Here is an 18,026-nt window from a genome sequence, read left to right as displayed (position 1 = left end):
AATCTCCCATTAAAGGATGGGCTGGTTTGTGTGTCTGCTATTCCCATGCACCTGATTCAGGGGGATAGCCTGAGACTGAGCTCCGGCACATCTACCATCTACCAGAAGGCTAAATTTAAGTAATATGTAAGCCAGCCACAGCTGCTGTCACTTTACAGTTCTCTGAAATCTCTTACAGATTAACACTTGCACTGTATTTCTGAACACAGTGATTCTTAAATTTCAAGAACCTCCAGCAATATTGGTTTTCACGGTAATCAGAATTTGAGAGCAAACATATGCACTATTTCTATAAACTAAATTTGTCTGAGAGCAATCTTGGGAAGCCACTTCCTCCATGGATTGTGGACATAGTTTTTTTTTTTTTTTTTTTTTAAGTCTAATGCCACATCAGTTCCTTTGGTGATCTGTGGCTGGTGAACTCCATAGTCGGAGGTCAAGTTCAGGCTACTCACAGTGCACACACTGGAACACATTTCTCAAGCCATAGGCTTGTCATCTCCTTAGCAGCAGGGCACAGTGCATAGCTTTGTTATAGGAGAGATCTGATGAGTTTTTGGAGCTCTGGGATATAATAAATTCCAGAGCAGGACAGATTAGGAGTATGCAAGAAATGTAATTTTCTTAATTCACTGACAGTTGTGTAAATCATGTTACCTTGTCTTCTTACTAGTGATTTTTTTTCAGTGTATAAGGAGATCTTTGTGTCTTCCCTTATTCTATCTAATAGCTGTTCTGTTGCTTTGTTTCATGTGCTGTGACCCTGGCAGTAAATCTTAAGGTAAGAGAAATGGCAATAAAGACTTTTGTGAATGCCGCCTGCTGTCTTTCCCCTCTTTAAATATCCCCTTCTGCTTAGCTCCTCTCCATTACTGTAGACGAATCTCTCAGCTAGAAGGATATCCATTTTCGTGTTGTTTATTAATACATTGACTGATGTCCGTGGAGGCCGATTGAGTTTTGCATTTGGCATCGAAACTGACCCGAAATCCGGGTTCAGGTTTTGACCAAAAATACTTGTGCATGCTTGAAAAGGGAATGATGTTGGGGCATTGATACCGACATGCTACTGAAGGAGCCCTTGTTCTTACCGTTATACAGCATTCAGGCAGTGATGGAACACTCTTGGACACCAGGGATCTCCTGCAGCCCAGTACCGACACTCTGGTTTCTAGTCTTGGGCAGCCTGAGACTGAGCGGGAAGAAGCGGAGGAGGAAGATTCATTGGAGCACTTGAATCTGAGTGACAGCGGGAGGAAGGGAACAGGGGCAGAGCAGGCAGCCTCTGAGGAGGAGGAGGAGGAGGAGGAGTCGGTTCTGATGGGAGAAGATCAGGTAGCAGACTTTGCCAGCTCCCTGCTGGCTGCCATACACTGCTGGCACTGTAGGGCCCAGGCTTTGCTTTTCACACAGGGCACCATGGTGAAGGTTGGTCTCTGTCCTTTATCTTATTCTACATTCATGCTAAGCATGGCTGTTCATCCTCTACTAAGTCTAATCTCTTAACCCTTCCCTGGCTTTTCTGTGCTTGGCAATAGCTGTGGTTAATCCCAGAATTTGCAGCCCTAAAGTGAGGATCAGGTGATGAACTGCAAAGCACCCAGGTCTGTTTTGGGGTAGCTCATTCTGTCTGCACCTTAAGGGGTAGTTTAAAAAGTGTTTTCCTTATGTAAAAACATGTGTTCTACATGTAGAAGGGGAATCTTATAATATTGCACAGGGGGATACATGGAATGAGTGCACCTACTTTTACATGATCCTGGGGGCAGAGTTGCAATGTACACACTTCATAAAATATGAGAGAAATGCACAAATTTGCACCTTCAGGGAACAGATGTAACTTTGTACGTGCAGATTTGTGTGCTTCTGGGGCTGGTCCTGGGTGCCTGTGTTGTCTTTATAAAAGAGTGAACAAACCAGTGCCATCCAAAAATATGAGAGACAAATGTCAAAACCAATCCAAAACTCTCATGCACTGTGTCAGGAAAAATGTGAGCACCGTAAACATTTTGCAATATCAACCTCGAACCTGCACCGAATTAATTAAACTTTTACGTGCACAAAGTGACAACTATTTGCATCACCGATGCCAAATTACATAGTAAACCCTCGTCCCATTTAAGAGATTTTTAATTTTTACAAACTGCTATCACAAATCTCAGTTTCCGACATGACTTAATTACTTACTCGCTGATGTCATCTGTGATGTCATTGCGTATTGATGAAATGTCAAAAGAAGATAGAATTTAGAGTTGAAAAAGGATATGGTGCTAAAAGATTCATGGCTGAATTGCTGAGAAAAACTGATTTCTTTCTTCTGTGCAACGCCTGCTACACCAGATTGATATGGCTGGGTCTACAGACTGCATACCCAGCGGTGGTCAGATATTGCACTATGTGCACTGATGAGAACATTAAACTTGTCAAAGAGCTTGTGTTGAGTCAAGATAATGCGCCAGGAACACACAGAACTGTGTGCCAGATCGCGAGAGAAACTGGCATTGCAAAGTCATCTGTTTATGACATCATCTGTTGTGACTTGAAGTTCAAATGCTTCAAAAACAAAAAAAAATGAGCTCAAGACCTGACTGAGGCCTCAAAGAACAAGCATCTTGTCTGTGTGAAGCAGTTGCTCAGGAGGTACCCTGAATACTCTGTTTATTCATATGGTTCCCTAACAAAAAACTATTCACTGTTGCTCCAGGGCCAGAACCCGAAAAAAAAAAAATTCCCAGCCAATCAGCTTCTGTATAAATGTTCGTTTTCCAAGTCAGTAAATGATATCTGTTGGCATGTCATCATTTGGGTGTACCAACCTGATTTTCATTGATCCAGATGGAATAAATGGTTTATATTACTGAGACACTCTGTTCAGATAACACCTCCTGCTAGCCATTTGTTCTCTGTCTGGTAACTTCTTCACATTCCAGCAAGACAGTGCCCTAGCCCACCGTGTCCACGAGACTGTGGCTCTGCTGTCAGCGGAGACACCTGATTTCATCAGCCCACTGCAGTGGCCACTGAACAGTCCAAATCTTAATCAGGTGGACTTCCAGAATTTAGGGATTTTGCAGGATCAAGTCTACCGCTACCAGATCCGTGACAGCCATCTGAAAGAATGATTGATTGAAGAATGTTGCTGCTTTGATCAGAGTATCATTGATAGACCAGTGAACCAGTAGTGGGATCGCCTGGGTAAATGTATTTGTGCGAAAGAGGGATACTTTGAACATCAGACTCAAACATTTGGACTGTTCAGGTTGACATTAACTCTGTTAAAAACTTTAACTTTTGGGTAGTGTTATTTAAAAATTGACATCTCAGTAATGTTAAGGTGAATTTAATAGGACTAAGGATTTTAAGACTCTCTGGTTTTTATACCTTATGCTTATAAATATTTTCCCCTTTTGGTGTCTTTCCTCTCTAGTGGCCATTTTTGGGTACTGGTCAGGTGCATGTAAGCTTACTGATATTGTATTTTTAATTTTAAATGTTACACTGATCCAGTCATCTGATGAAACATGGCCATAACAAGTCTTTGAAAGTTTGCCTTACGTTGATGCTTGATATTTTTAGCTGCTTGTATTTTACATTGTTAATACATTTTAGTGGTTGTATTATGAATGTTGTATTTTTTAGCTTTCATCTCCTGTTGTGCTAGATTTACTGTTGTGCAGAGGTTTGACCTTGCTCTGTTGTATACTGATCCAGGACCCAAAAATCTAGGAGCCAGGCTTGTAACAACTGGGATTTTTATTAATTTATGCATATTTATAAATTGCGGATTCATAATGTACTCAAGATGATGCACAGCAAGTTGTATAACACAGTAGCAGGGAAGGAGCAGATAGGAGGCAATTGCTCTTTCCTTTCACCCACCCACCTACAGCCTACCATCTGGCAATGGAGAGAGGCTTTAGGCTGTGGTTGGTGGGGCAATGAGTGAGAAGCCACAGCTGCAGCTACTAAGGGTGACCTCAAAAGCTGTAGCCTTAACCTCTCTCCATTGCCTACATGTTCCCAGCTTTTACAGTAGCAGAGGAAAGTTTTAAAAATGTAGACATTACCGGAGCTTGTATCTTCAAGTCCATACTATATACTGCCTGCTCCTACCCCCTCACCACCCCCTCATCTGCCACAGCTGGACAGGTTGGATAATCAAGGGGCCGATGCAGAAAGCAATTGAACACAAGTTGTACATGCCTGGTACTGTAGAATGGAATTGTATGCAGGTGTTATCTCAAGTGGGTTTATTAAAATGTATGCTAACAAGCTAATTAAAGTTTTCCATGCAATGCCAAGAGTAAGGTGCCCACTTTTGACACGTGTACAATGCAAGATTTTTTTTCACCAGGTTCAGGACTGTGGGGAAGGTTTTGCGGAGAGGATTTGTCGATCTTTTGTGTTTAAGTACTGGTTTTGTCTTGTTTTGCTAATGGAAGGAAGCCCCTGAAAGTTTTAAACAGAGATGGGAAGCAACAAACATGCACATATCCAAACAAAACCGAAAGTGTCAGCACATGTTGACACCTTTTGTTCTGAGTCTAAATATGAGCCTCTCAAAAATTTTAATTGCAAACCATTTTTGAAAGGCTGATATTTAGGCACAGAAAAACAGGTGCTGATGTGTGCTGCCACTTTTTAAATTTTGGTTCAGACATGCGCACAAGAAGGTGTGCATACTCTAAAAACTTGTATGAATTCATCCAGTATTCTCTTTCCTCCCCCCCCCCCCCCCCCCCCTGCAGAATTTTAGCACATAAAATTTGCCTTTAATTAACTTACTGTATGCTCTACCATGAGCCTTCCTTCATTGGCCTCTCAAGAGTTGTCTTGAATTAGCAAAATTACTTGAGCTCAAGGAGAGACTGTGATGTCATGTTTCCTCTTCTGTGTTCAGAGCAAGGAAACCGGAGAGCAAGAAGTGGCAAAAGGGTTCAAGAGGCAAAACAGTCAGTCTTCAGGGAATGCAGAGAAACGCCGCAGTGTGGAAATGCTTTTTGCCCCAGAAACGGTGAGCATGGCATGCAAGTGTCCAATGGTATCAGGCCACTTGAGACCCTCCTCCTTATCTAATCTGTTTATAAAGCACCTGAGAGGTTCAGGTGATGTGGAGAAGTGTTGTAATATGGGAAATACTGCCCAGAAATTGTGAACACAGGGTGCTCATATGCTCTCCTATGTCATTCATATGCTTAACTGGATCAGTTGTTTAAATTTAATGCTGTTTCCAACAAAGCACTCTGAAGTTTTGCAGAACAATAATTTCAAGCAAGCTTGGTACAAGTACATAGGATCTCTCAGGAAGAGGAAGGGATAAGAGCTGGCATGGATAGGAAAAATGAATAGACTATTTCCTCAGCGACCCTCCAGACCGGTCAAGACGCTTGGGTTATGCACGCCTACCAGCAGAGGGAGACTGAGAACACAAAAACTGAACCAAGTATAAGCCAGCAGCCAACCCCCAAGCAGCCAGTAAATCTCAGTCTCCAGCAGAGGGTAGAACGTGCAGCCTGAGCAGTCAGTCTGGTCTGGTAGGATTAGAGATTCTGATTTTTATACCCTGTACTTAGAATTTGTGCTTCGGGGAAGCGGGTCCGGTGGGGCTCCCTGTTCCCCTAGGGGTTTGCACCCGTGTCCGGGTTTTGCCCCTGCTGTACCTTGTGTAAAGGCAGCCTGGTGCCTCGGCTCCTGTGCTACAGGAACCTTGAGAGCCTTAGCCCTTGTCAGTGTATAGCAACTGGGCTGTTTGCTGTGTGTGTGAAAAAAAAAAAAAAAGAGAAAAAGGAAAGTAAGCAGCAGACAGTGCTGTCCTGCATCAGAACATTTTGTTATTTCTCTTTTTGGGGGCTGGCAAGGGTTTTAGTGTGGTTTTGAGGAAGGGAGTAGAGCTGGGGCGATTTTGGCGGTTTGTGTGTGTACCGCTTTAAATTTAGCGATGTCGGCGGGAAAAGCGGCTCGTTGCCGTTCCTGCGCGCGTCGGGGGATTGAAACGCCCGGAGCTCCGTGCAAGTTTTGCGGTGAGCCTAAGCACTCTCTCTCTTCTCCTCCGGTTTTGTCTGCTGAGGTTTCGGGCAGCAGTAAGGGCCTCCCGGGGTCTGATTCAGGTTCTGGTGCGGTGACGGCGGTCCCGATTTTGGCGGGAACCGCCGCCATCTTGGATTTGGCTCCGATGGGGATCCCGGCCCAGCAGGTGGTGGAGGGCCCGGGACAGAATGTTGGGTGCTCTCCAGGGCCTTCGGGGGCTATGGGTTTCCCACCGGAGTTTGTCTGGTCGATGTTTCAGGCCTGGCAGGCAGGTGCTTCTCAGCCGGAGGTACAGAAGGGGGCAGCTCCTTTGGGGGGCAAGCGCCCACGGCTAGACTATGTGGAGGACCCTGATTTTTTGTCTTTCCCTCCCTCGGAGGATGAGGGTAGTGGATTGGGTGATGAGTTCCCTTTAGACGTTGATCCTGAAGAGGAGGGGTTCTTCCCAGGGGAGGATTCCTCGGTGGTAAGGATTTTTCCTAGGGATGAGCTTCCGGAGCTCATTGATCAAGTGATGTCTACGCTTAGGTTTGAGGCTCCTGAGCCGGTTGTAGCGGAGGTTAAGCAGATAGACCCTTTGGTTAAGGGTATTCGTAAGGCTTCTCGTTCTTTCCCTATGAATCAGGATCTGAGGGATATGATCTTACAGGAGTGGTCCTCTCCAGATTCAGCCTGTCGGGTGGTTAAAGCAATGGCGAGGCTTTATCCTATTCCCCAAGAGGATAGGGATTCTTTTAAATCTCCTACAGTGGATGCGGTGGTGACGGCGGTCACCAAAGCTACTGCCATCCCGGTTGATGGGGGGACTGCTCTCAGAGACCCTCAGGATAGGAAGTTGGAGTCGTTTGTTCGGCGCAGTTTTGATCTCTCGGCCTTGTCTCTGCAAGCCGCTCTATGTGGAGGTCTAGTGGCTCGGGCGTGTTTCCGTTGGGCTGAAAAGCTTTTGGATGGTCCCGCGCTGGACAGGGCTGCCGTGGTGCAGGAGTTAGCCAAGTTGGAGATGGGATCTTCCTTTCTGGCAGATGCTAGTTATGATTTGTTGAGGGCTTCGGCGAAGAATATGGCTTTGGTGGTTGGAGCTCGTCGGGCCCTGTGGCTTCGTGGATGGACTGCGGATGCAGCTTCTAAATCCAAGTTGTGTTCGCTTCCCTTTAAAGGGTCCATGCTTTTTGGAGAAGAGTTGGATAAATTGGTGCGTGGTCTTGGGGAGGCTAAGATTCCGCGGTTGCCGGAATTGCGACCTAGAGGAGGGGGTCGCGGTATGTCAGGGCGTGCTCGTTTGAAGGATGCCCGGCGCTATAGGCCAGGTAGGTTTAGTGCGCCGTTTAGAGGCAGATATTTTCAGCGTACTCAGCCCTTTCGTGGGGGTCGTCGAGGAGGACGTGAGGTCTCGGGGGGAGCTCTGTCCTCCGGTCGTGCTTCGCAATGAAGGTTTGCGGGTCCAGCCTCTGGTGCGAGTAGGTGCTCGGTTGAGTCAGTTTTATCAGAGGTGGGCCCATATCACGACAGACCAGTGGGTCCTCAAAGTGGTGCGAGACGGGTACGCCTTGGAGTTCGAAGAGTTTCTGCCAGATTTCTTTGTGGCCTCCCCATGCCGCTCTCGGCTCAAGGCCAGGGCAATTCGGCAGACTCTCCAGCGGTTGATAGATTTAGGGGCTGTAGTTCCGGTGCCGGTTGCAGAGAGAGGGACCGGTTGTTATTCGATTTATTTTGTGGTTCCCAAAAAGGAGGATTCCTTCCGGCCTATTTTAGATCTAAAACGAGTCAACGGGGCGTTGAAGGTTCCCTCGTTTCGCATGGAAACGTTGCGGTCGGTCATAGTAGCGGTTCAGTCGGGAGAATTTCTCACTTCTCTGGATCTGACGGAAGCTTATCTGCATATTCCCATTCTGAAGGCGCATCACCGGTTTCTTCGCTTTGCGGTTCTAGGACATCACTTTCAGTTTTGTGCTCTGCCGTTCGGTCTGGCTACGGCGCCGCATACTTTTTCCAAGTTTATGGTGGTAGTGGCGGCGGCTTTGAGGCAGCAAGGAGTATTGGTTCACCCATATCTCGACGATTGGCTGATTCGAGCCAAATCCTATCAGGAGAGTGTGGAAGCAACAGCGAAGGTAGTATCTGTTTTGGAGTCGCTCGGCTGGGTGGTGAACAGTGTCAAGAGTCATCTGGTTCCGTCCCAATCCCTAGAATATCTGGGGGTTCGTTTCGATACGGTGCGGGGCCTGGTGTTTCTGCCGCCCGTTCGGATTGCCAAGATTCAGGGGCTGATCCGTCAGTTTTCTGCCAAACGGTCTCCGTCAGCTCACGGGTATCTTCAGATTTTGGGGCTGATGGCGGCATCGATAGAGGTGGTGCCGTGGGCCAGAGCTCACATGAGGCAGTTGCAGTCAGCGCTGTTGGATCGTTGGTCGCCGCAGTCTCAGAGTTTGGAGGTCAGACTATTCTTGCCGGAGGCGGTGCGATTCAGTCTGCGGTGGTGGCTTCATACTCCGAATCTGGAGAGAGGGATGCCCTTGGATTCTCCGGATTGGATTGTGGTGACCACAGATGCCAGTCTGGCAGGCTGGGGAGCACATTGTCTGGGGCAGGTGGCACAGGGGCTCTGGTCACCGGACGAGGCCCTTTGGTCAATCAATCGGCTCGAGACTCGGGCGGTCCGGTTGGCGTTGCAGGCCCTGCAGCATCTTCTCGCCGGGAAGGCAGTTCGAGTTCTGTCCGACAACGCCACGGCGGTAGCTTACGTAAACCATCAGGGGGGCACAAAGAGTCGCGATGTAGCCGAGGAGACGGCAGAGTTGATGCAGTGGGCGGAGCTTCATCTGCAGAGTCTCTCCGCAGGTCATGTGGCCGGAGTGGACAATCTCCAGGCGGACTTTCTGAGCAGGCACACTCTGGATCCAGGAGAGTGGTCGCTGCATCGTCCGCTGTTTCATCGGCTGGTGCTGGAGTGGGGACTGCCGGTGGTAGATCTTATGGCAACAGCCAGCAATGCTCAAGTGCCCAGGTTCTTCAGTCGGAGGCGGGACCCTCGGTCCGAGGGGATCGATGCTCTGGTGCTTCCGTGGCCACCGCGTCAACTGTTGTACGTGTTCCCTCCTTGGCCTCTAGTGGGGCGCGTAGTTCAAAGAATAGAGCGATACGTCGGCACGGTGATACTCGTGGCTCCGTATTGGCCACGTCGTCCGTGGTTCGGCGATCTAGTGCGGTTGGCGATCAAGGGTCCCCTGAGGTTGGACGGGTCGGTGGTGTTGTTGCAGGGCCCTATCGTAATGCCCGACCCGGTTCCATTCTCGCTTACGGCCTGGCTCTTGAAAGGGACAGGTTGAAGAAGAAAGGGTTTTCAGCTAGAGTAATTGAGACTATGTTGCAGTCTCGTAAACAGTCCACGTCCTTTGCTTATGTGCGAGTGTGGCGGATTTTTGAGAACTGGTGTAGGGATCGTTCTTATTCGCCTTGGAACTCGTCTCTTCCGCAGGTGTTAGAGTTTTTGCAGGATGGGGTGGACAGAGGTCTAGCTCTTTCTTCTTTGAAGGTGCAGATTGCGGCCTTGGCTTGTTTCCGGGGTAGGATCCGGGGGGTTTCCTTGGCATCTGCTCCCGATGTGGTTCGGTTTTTGCGAGCGGTGAAGTTGATCCGTCCTCCTCTTCGTCCGGTAGTTCCGCCGTGGGATTTGAACTTGGTCTTGGAGGTTTTGGTGGGACCGCCCTTTGAGCCTTTGGTTACAAGTACTTGGAAGGATTTGACTTTGAAGACAGTGTTCTTGGTGGCTATTACGTCGGCTCGGCGAGTTTCGGAGTTGCAGGCTTTGTCTTGTCGGGCGCCCTTTCTGACCTTTTCTAAGGAGAAGGTGTCGTTGAGGCCGGTCCCATCTTTTTTGCCTAAGGTGGTCTCTTCCTTTCATGTGAATCAGGACATTTCTTTACCGGTTCTGGGAGATAGGCTCGGAGATTCTTCTCAGCGCCGTTTGGCTAAGCTGGATGTTCGTCGAGTTTTGCGGTCTTATTTAGTCAGGACGCGAGAGTTTCGGTCTTCGGATAGATTGTTTGTGTTGTTTGGAGGACCTAAGAAGGGAGCTGCGGCTTCTAAGGTAACAATTTCCAGATGGTTGAAAGAAGCAGTTTCTTCTGCGTATTTGCTCAAGGGACGTAGAGTGCCAGAGTTACTAAAGGCACACTCGACCAGGGGAGTAGCTTCTTCCTGGGCAGAGAGTGGTTTAGTGCCGCCACAGGATATTTGCAGGGCGGCGGTCTGGTCCTCGCTGCATTCATTTGTGAAGCATTATAGAATTGATGTGCAGGCCAGGCAGGATGCCAGTTTTGGGGAGGCAGTGTTGACTTCTGGGGTGCAAAGTTCCCGCCCTTAGATGTTTACTGCTTTGGTACTGCCCAAGCGTCTTGACCGGTCTGGAGGGTCGCTGAGGAAGGTGAAATTAGATCTTACCTGCTAATTTTCTTTCCTCTAGACCCTCCAGACCGGTCAAGAACCCTCCCGCTGTGTATATTTCTGGTGCTTTGTCCTAGTGTGCTTGAGAGATGATTGATATGGACATTTCTATGTTGCTATTGCTGATAGGACTCTAAATTGGGAGCTTTGGATTTCTGAAGTTCCATTGTTTTCCTCTGGGTTTCAGAGAAGGACCGCAACGCTGTGGCGTTCGGTTATTGGAAGCACGTTACCAAGAATTGTTTCTGAGTACAGGGTTCTTTGACCTTTCGGGGTTATAGTTTAGGTTTTTTCATTGGTTGCGTTTTGCTTTGTTAAGGATTTACTGGCTGCTTGGGGGTTGGCTGCTGGCTTATACTTGGTTCAGTTTTTGTGTTCTCAGTCTCCCTCTGCTGGTAGGCGTGCATAACCCAAGCGTCTTGACCGGTCTGGAGGGTCTAGAGGAAAGAAAATTAGCAGGTAAGATCTAATTTCACCATGGTCTTTATCTGCCTTCATTTTTCTCTGTTTGACATAACAAGTAAATTTTATATATTGCAGTGTCGGTCATGGTGTTCTGTCCTCCAAAGCAGTGATCTTCAAGTCATTCTTGGAGTACTTTATAGCCATTCGACATTCAAGATATCCATGATAGATCTGCATACAATACCTTCTCATGCATATTCATCTTGTGTATATTCATTGTGGATACCCTGAAAAGCAGACTGGTAGGGGTTATTCCAGGAATGACTTGAGAAACACCATTCTGAAAGTAATCGGCCCCCACCGCCCCTTGGTTATTCTCTTCTTGAGTATGATCAAAGAGTGCACTATATCGAGAGCCGCTTTTAAAAGTCATTTACTCTGACTTAACATATGCCCAGGGTTATACAATGTACATATTTATAGCTGTGTTAAAAAGATGCATTCGGGGGGGGAGGGGGGGGGGAGAGACACAATAATGTACACAGATTGCATTTTGAAATCTTTCCGTGCATAAAGTACCCTCAGAGAAAGCAGGTACAAATGTATCCTTGGGAGTTTTCAAAGTGAAAGTTTGTGGTGTACTTCTAACTTTGAAAATTGACTCAGACTGTGAGTATGAATTGCTGATGGGGAATACAGCAGTGTGGACATTTTGAAAATTATCCGACTGAACCTTGGTGCCCAGAAGTATCTTAGCATAAAATTAGTTGTAGGAATACATATCAATATATCAGATAGTTTTCTACAAATAACCCCATTTAGGCAAAATTAAAATTTCCTTGCGGTCTTTAGTAAAAACACTTGGCCATCAAATAGCAGTAATAACCAGGCAGCTGATTGCTCTGGAAATTCTTAGTTTGAGGAATGCGAGTATATAGAAGGGCTACGAAAAGGTTAATAATAGTAGACTCTGGAGTGCATGCTTTGTTTTTACTGTTTTCACAGGCTAGTGAAGAGGCGCAGCTGGTTGTAATGCAGGAAGATCAGCTCTTGGAAGAAATCCATGCTGACCTGGAGTCAGGTGACCTCTCAAAACCAGTTCTGGAGCCCAAAAAAGGAGACGCTGAGAATGGTCTGTATGTGGATGTGCATGACGCACTGGACCATGCAGATTCTGAGAACACTGAGGACCTCAAGCCTTTGAGCAGTGAAGATGAAGATGAAGAGGCAGCCGTTCATGAGGCTAAGACAATCCTTCCTCCATCTGTTCTAGACCAAGCTAGTATCATTGCAGAAAGGTTCATAAACAGCCTTTCCAGGCGGAGCAGCTTAGCTCTAGATGATGGAAAACTCATTGGCTGTCTCACACCACGACTGACCAGCAGGAGTGCCAGTGCCCCAAGCTTGGACTGCATTGAAAAATATCAGTGCCATAACAGTTCCTGTGATCTTCAAACCTGCCTACCAACAGAGGAAGTCCCCTCAGATCCTGTAAATGAGACGGAGAGCATCTCACCTCTCAGTGAGGTAGCAGCTTCTGGCCTGGAGAACATGGTTGAAGACAAATTTACATTTAAGAGAAGAGAATCCATCTTATCCAGACAAGACAGACTGTTAATTGATAAAATTCGGACTTACTATGATCATGCAGAGCACAATGATGCTACTTTCAGCATTAAACGAAGAGAGAGTCTGTCTTACATCCCAGCAGGTGTGGTCAGGAATTCTGTCTTTAAGTTTAACAGCCTCCCTAGGTATGACTGTAATGGAGATTTTTCCAGAATAAACAGAATAGACAGCACATCTAGCAACTCTGGTACTACGGGTGCCAATAAAGCTGCTTCCAGGGCATTTTCAGATGGACATGGTGACTCTAAACCTTCCAGTTTAAACCAGCACATGAATGCCTACGTGTCCAGAAGTACTGCTTTGGAAGATGGAGTCCCAGTTGAGGACACTGAATTTAAATCCCCTTCAAAGATGATTGAAATGTGGGAGGAGATGGAAAGGGCAGGCAGTGAAACTTGGACAAAAGACTATCGGGTTCTTACATCAGCAGGCAAAGAGAGTACAGAACCAGCCCTTGTTCATGGAGAAGATAATACTTCCAGAAACAGCTCCATGAATGAAACCACTGACAATGGCTTTAACTTGCATGAACCTCTTCTCATCCTTGAGGACAGTGACCTCAGTACAATAACGGAGGAATCTTTAGTGTCCTCTCCGCAGAGTACTTCCCCCAGCCAGGCAGTGCCTGATAAATTAACCTCTAACACAAATAACCTTGACCAGAACTTGAGCAGCTTAAAAGAGGACCCGCCCTTAAAACTTCCCCCCAAGATTATCCAACTAGCAAATGGCTTGGGTGAAGATATGACTGAGAAGATGAAGAACAGGGTCTACCAAATGGCACGGCAGTATAGCCAAAGGATAAAGAGCAACAAGCCTGTGATCCAGAGGCGATTAAAGGAGCTGGAGGAGGATCTGAGGAGGATCAGCCTGCCCTTGCTGCAGGAGGAGAAACAAGAACCCACTGTGAAAAGTAAGTGTTCAGTTTTTCAGAAAGTGCTAGTTTCTATACCAGGAGTGGGCATACAATGGAGGCAATATAGGCAAATAGATCTCATGCATATTCATTGGGGAAGTCTGGAAAACTCAACTGGGTAGTGGCCCTTGATGACCGAGGTTGCCCGCCCCTATTCTATATTGTAGCTTTTATCCTAAACGTGGTGGTTGTCCCTCATTAGAAGATTGATCATATGAAGTGCTAAATATTGATGTCTGGAACTTTAGTGCTAATTCAGATATGGAGTTAGCGAAATTCCAAAACATGTTTCTTTTTAAGACAAACCAGTTCTGTACGGACATTTTCTTCACTAGCTGATGGTGATTCTAGTTTTCGCTGCCAGTAGACAGCATTGAAAACATTGATTCTTTTCTGTCCAAGGGTAAGAGTACTTGTAAAACCAAACCAATAAAGCAAGTGTGCAATAATATATTTTTTTTAAGTCTTCCAAATGAGACTTACAATAACCTCCATCTTTTACAAATCTGGTTTGTAGGGAAGGAGACGTGTGTTAGTGTTTTGTCAGTCTGTTGTAAATAAGATTCACACCCATCAAACAGGATCCTGTAACACCATTAGAAGATTGAGCCTGTACAGCTGATAATCTGTAGAGCAGAAAGCTTGCATCCATTGTTTCATCACATTTTTATTTCTTTTCTAGGTAATCTGAAGTTGGCACTATCTCTTCCCAGCTATGATTATGCGACTGTTCAAGAGCATAGTCCCTTAATTCCTCCCTCCAGTAGTTCACCCAAGGAAAAATCACCAAAAAAGTTTTCCTTCAGCCCTTCCTCTCATAGTCCAGGGATTTCCCCACACAGATTGGACTTCAAGAGTCCACACAGCCCAGCCAAGACAGAGAAATTCCACTGGCCTGATGTGCGAGAACTGAGGTCAAAGTATGCTTCCAAAGCAAGTGTTAGCCAAGAAAATCTACTTCCTGTGAACAGGAGTCAGTCTGTACCAGAGAAGATAGCAGAAAAGCATTTGGAAGAACCTTTGGAAGGGCAAACCAAAGCAAAGATCGGTCATTCCTGCAGCATGAATGTGAGGCAGACAGCCAGCTTGGCTGACCAGAGGACCACACAAGGTGGGCAGTACTGTAGCGCCAAAAGCCAAGAAGAGCCAGAGGCATCTGAAGAACCTTCAGTAAATTCCAGCCTTAATCGTGTCATCTCAAAAAGCCACCAGAACCATAGGACAGGAGGGTCCTACTATATCAGTGCAGAAGCTTCTCTGGAGAACAATAAAAAGATCATTGTTATGGAGAAGCTGCCTGCTATAGAGGATCAAGTGGATATTTCTGCCAAAGAAGTCCATGATGGCTATGTACAGATAAGACCGTCCACATCTCAGGAAATGACATCAAACAAGGCTATCGTTGACCGATGTAAGTCCTATCCAGAGTCCGAGGAGTACCCTCAAGAAGAGGAGGAACTCAAAAACATATTTCCTGCCCCAGAAGATGATCCACAGGAGATGCTTTGGGAACAGACAGCCCAGAAAAGGCAGGGCCACGTGAAAAACCTCAGAGAGAAATTTCAGACTTTAAGTTCTAACAGCTGAATGAACTTAATTTGTTCAGTAATATCAACAGAGGACAATGAGAGCATTGTTAATGGCTCTCTAACTGCCTACACAACTCTAAAGACTTCCGGAAAACCTGGCTGCTTGATGGTAATACTGGGAGGCAGGATTTGGATCTTAGTGTCTATTACTCTTCTCAATCGGGGGTCATGGCTTGGGAAAGAACCTGCCAGCAATAAGCTGCTGTTTTATCTTTTTTTCTCGATTAGAAGTGCACTGATTCAGATTTAGCTGCAAATCTGATGTTACGGAAATATTTTGTTGTAGGGGAATAGTAATATTTGTAAAGCTGATATTTTTGTTTTAATTTAAACTAAATTAGGATCCTTGAACATATTGGATAGTTTCCCAACTAAATATTTAATTAGTATGTGAAAATCATAGAACATGGTAGCAGTGAATACCACGTTGATTAGAAAGAGGGAAGGAAGAGGACTTTGCAGGTCTTTGTCTACTTGAAAAAAAGATATTTTCTTAAAATGCCGGATATTCTAATAAACTGCCTCCAATTTATTTATCATCTAACAGTGAACTACACTTAAACTCAAGTACACTGACCAGCTTGCAAGCCTAGGGGTCCTGAGTGCTGCAGGATTTGGGCAATCCTGCTGAACCATTCCCAGGAAGACCTTTCTTATTTGAGGAATGAGTTCCACAGACCTACAAACTAATGTGTACAGTTCAGTTATACACAGACTGCAGTATAATAAAATAATTTATTATCTTTTAGATTTTCAAAGTTTTAATTTTTCAAAACAAAAGAATTGACACACTGATAGTACTGTCTTGACTTGTCTGCTGAAACTGCCCATCTTGACTTGTTCTGTAAATACATTTCAGTTTATAAAACCTGTGTAATAACATGCACAGACCAGTTGCTTTAATTCCTTGATGCAGGTACGATGCTTTTTGCCTCATGCTAATGATTTTGAATCACACTAAGCCAGGAGATGAAATCCATTATTTCTTATGAGATGAGGGATGGTGGTGGGCTGCTTGTGTGTTTTGGGGAATTTTTATTTTATTTTGCTTGTTTTGACTGGCAGTTTCCTCCTTCTTCCAATTCAGTCAAAACCTGAGCAAGATCTGACACCATGAGCCTTCATTCACACCTCCTGGTGATTTCCCCCCCCCCCCCCCCCCCCCCTTCGCCTTTCAATTTTTTTTTTAATAGCACCTCCCCCCTTCCATCATACAAGCCTGGTCATTGTAGTGATGCTCCTGAGCCCTGGTACCCTGTACAAGGACCCATCTGAAACCGTGCAATCTTGAGCCCTATCCCCTGCCACTAGATGTCACACTTACTGTAAGTACTTGACCATGTCTCTGTCCCTCGCTTCCTGGGGGGTTGTAAATTCTGCCTCCTTAGCAACCCAAACTCCAGCTGAGCTGAGGAGTAGAAGCCCAACAGGAATCGCACTAAGGGACCCCTAGGGAACTAGGAGCATAGCACCTGTCATCCAGATGGTTTTTAATCTTCTCTTTCAGGGACACAAGTAGAAAAAATAATCACTTCTACCTGAAGGAACTGTGTATGTTTGACTGTTGCAATTCCCAGTATATTATTTTCTTTACCAAATATTCATCAAATTGGCCTAATTCCAGTTAATGTTCATACAGCCCACTCAGCTTTCTGTCAAAGGACTACTTGTGACCTTGGGCAAGTCACTTAACCCTCCGTTGCCCCAGGTAAAGTACCTGCTGCGTACATCTAGAAATTATTAGTAGTTAGTAGTAGGGCCTTGAAAGACATGCAAACAGCTACATCATATTTACACATTAACATTTCTACAGCAGTGGTATACATTGGTGAGGAGGAAAGGGAAGTCAACCATGTATAACTGTGGGGGGATAGATGCATGAGTCGGGAGTCAAAAGAACAGTTAAGACACATTTAACAATTGCACCCAGTCTGGTACTGGCCAGATTGAAATGGGTTGCAGAAGTGGAGAGCAAGTTCACATTTGCACAACTATGGAGGATTGTAGGAGTGTGTTCAGTGGTCCCTCTGACCCTGGAAATGCGTGGACACCTGAGAAAAGGAGAATGGGGTTCACCACACAAATAGGGATGGAGCCTATTGGGGACACACATGAGATGCAAAGAGGGAACCAAGATGTGGACCCCTGTGCAGCCGGTGAAGATTGAGATGAGATGTAAAACTGGAGAACAGACACAAGATGGGGACCCTTTGACCCCGAGTCCAGTAGAGAAGATGGTGCACAGATCCATTTCCATGGCCTCCCCTCCCCCTTGCAGGCAGCCACAACTGGGTGTGTCCAATTGAGAACAATAAATTTGTACATAGGCTGGAAACAGTTGGTATCAGAGTCCACTGCTGGCCTTTGTGTTCTGCTGATCAATTCCAGTACTCTATCCTCTTCTGGATCCAGGTCCTACAGAAAGCAAGGAATCCTTGGTTAGCAGATATGAAAGGCAGAGCATGTCTCGGGTCTGCTTCCTAGCAGAAGGGGAAGCCTGTGCTTACCTGCAGACTATGGCAATGGCTCAAGGCTTCCTATGTGCATCAGGCTGATCCTGGGGGTGAAAGAATAGAGAGCCAAAGAATCAGTTATAGAAAGCTCAGAGCAGATAAAAAGCCACCTCCCACTTTGGAACCATTATAAGAAGGGGGAGATCATCACCAAAACAGTTCTACCTCATAGAAGTTCAGTCTCCCCAAAATGTCAACACGTGAGGCCCATTATCAAATCACAACATCTATATCGCTGTCTATCTCCTGTAGATGTTTTTAGGTGTGGGCCTTAATCGAAAACAAACCCATCAATCTCCAAAATGTCTTGATGTCCCCACCTAAAATATTCCCAGAAGCCTAAACATTCATCTTGGTTTTGTTTTTTAATTTTACACTGCTATTATCATAATGGCACCCAAGAAAGCTGCACCTAGCAGAAAAAGCAATTTTTCTGATGCTGAGATTGAGCTTCTGGTCAGGGAGATCTCAGAAAGGCATGCAAACCCATTTGCCTCCAGGGGA

General features: G+C 45.9%; 1 protein-coding gene across 3 annotated transcripts in view; it reads left to right on the top strand.

Moving 5' to 3' along the window:
• PLEKHG3 (pleckstrin homology and RhoGEF domain containing G3) overlaps positions 1 to 15,895 on the top strand; it is a 121,293-nt gene extending 105,398 nt beyond the window's left edge. For all 3 annotated transcript variants that reach the window (XM_030215513.1, XM_030215514.1, XM_030215512.1), the window contains 5 exons: positions 771 to 781; positions 1,102 to 1,335; positions 4,901 to 5,014; positions 11,881 to 13,417; positions 14,103 to 15,895. In XM_030215513.1, coding sequence (XP_030071373.1) covers positions 771 to 781; positions 1,102 to 1,335; positions 4,901 to 5,014; positions 11,881 to 13,417; positions 14,103 to 15,007 — 2,801 coding nt within the window. In that variant the 3' untranslated portion in view covers positions 15,008 to 15,895. The remainder of the gene's footprint in view (positions 1 to 770; positions 782 to 1,101; positions 1,336 to 4,900; positions 5,015 to 11,880; positions 13,418 to 14,102) is intronic.
• The last annotated feature ends 2,131 nt before the right edge of the window (positions 15,896 to 18,026 follow it).

This window comes from Microcaecilia unicolor, chromosome 9, assembly GCF_901765095.1.
Source record: "Microcaecilia unicolor chromosome 9, aMicUni1.1, whole genome shotgun sequence".
Classification (NCBI taxonomy): Eukaryota; Metazoa; Chordata; class Amphibia; order Gymnophiona; family Siphonopidae; genus Microcaecilia; species Microcaecilia unicolor.
Note: the sequence above shows the minus strand (reverse complement) of the source record. Positions and strands in the feature narration are given on the sequence as shown.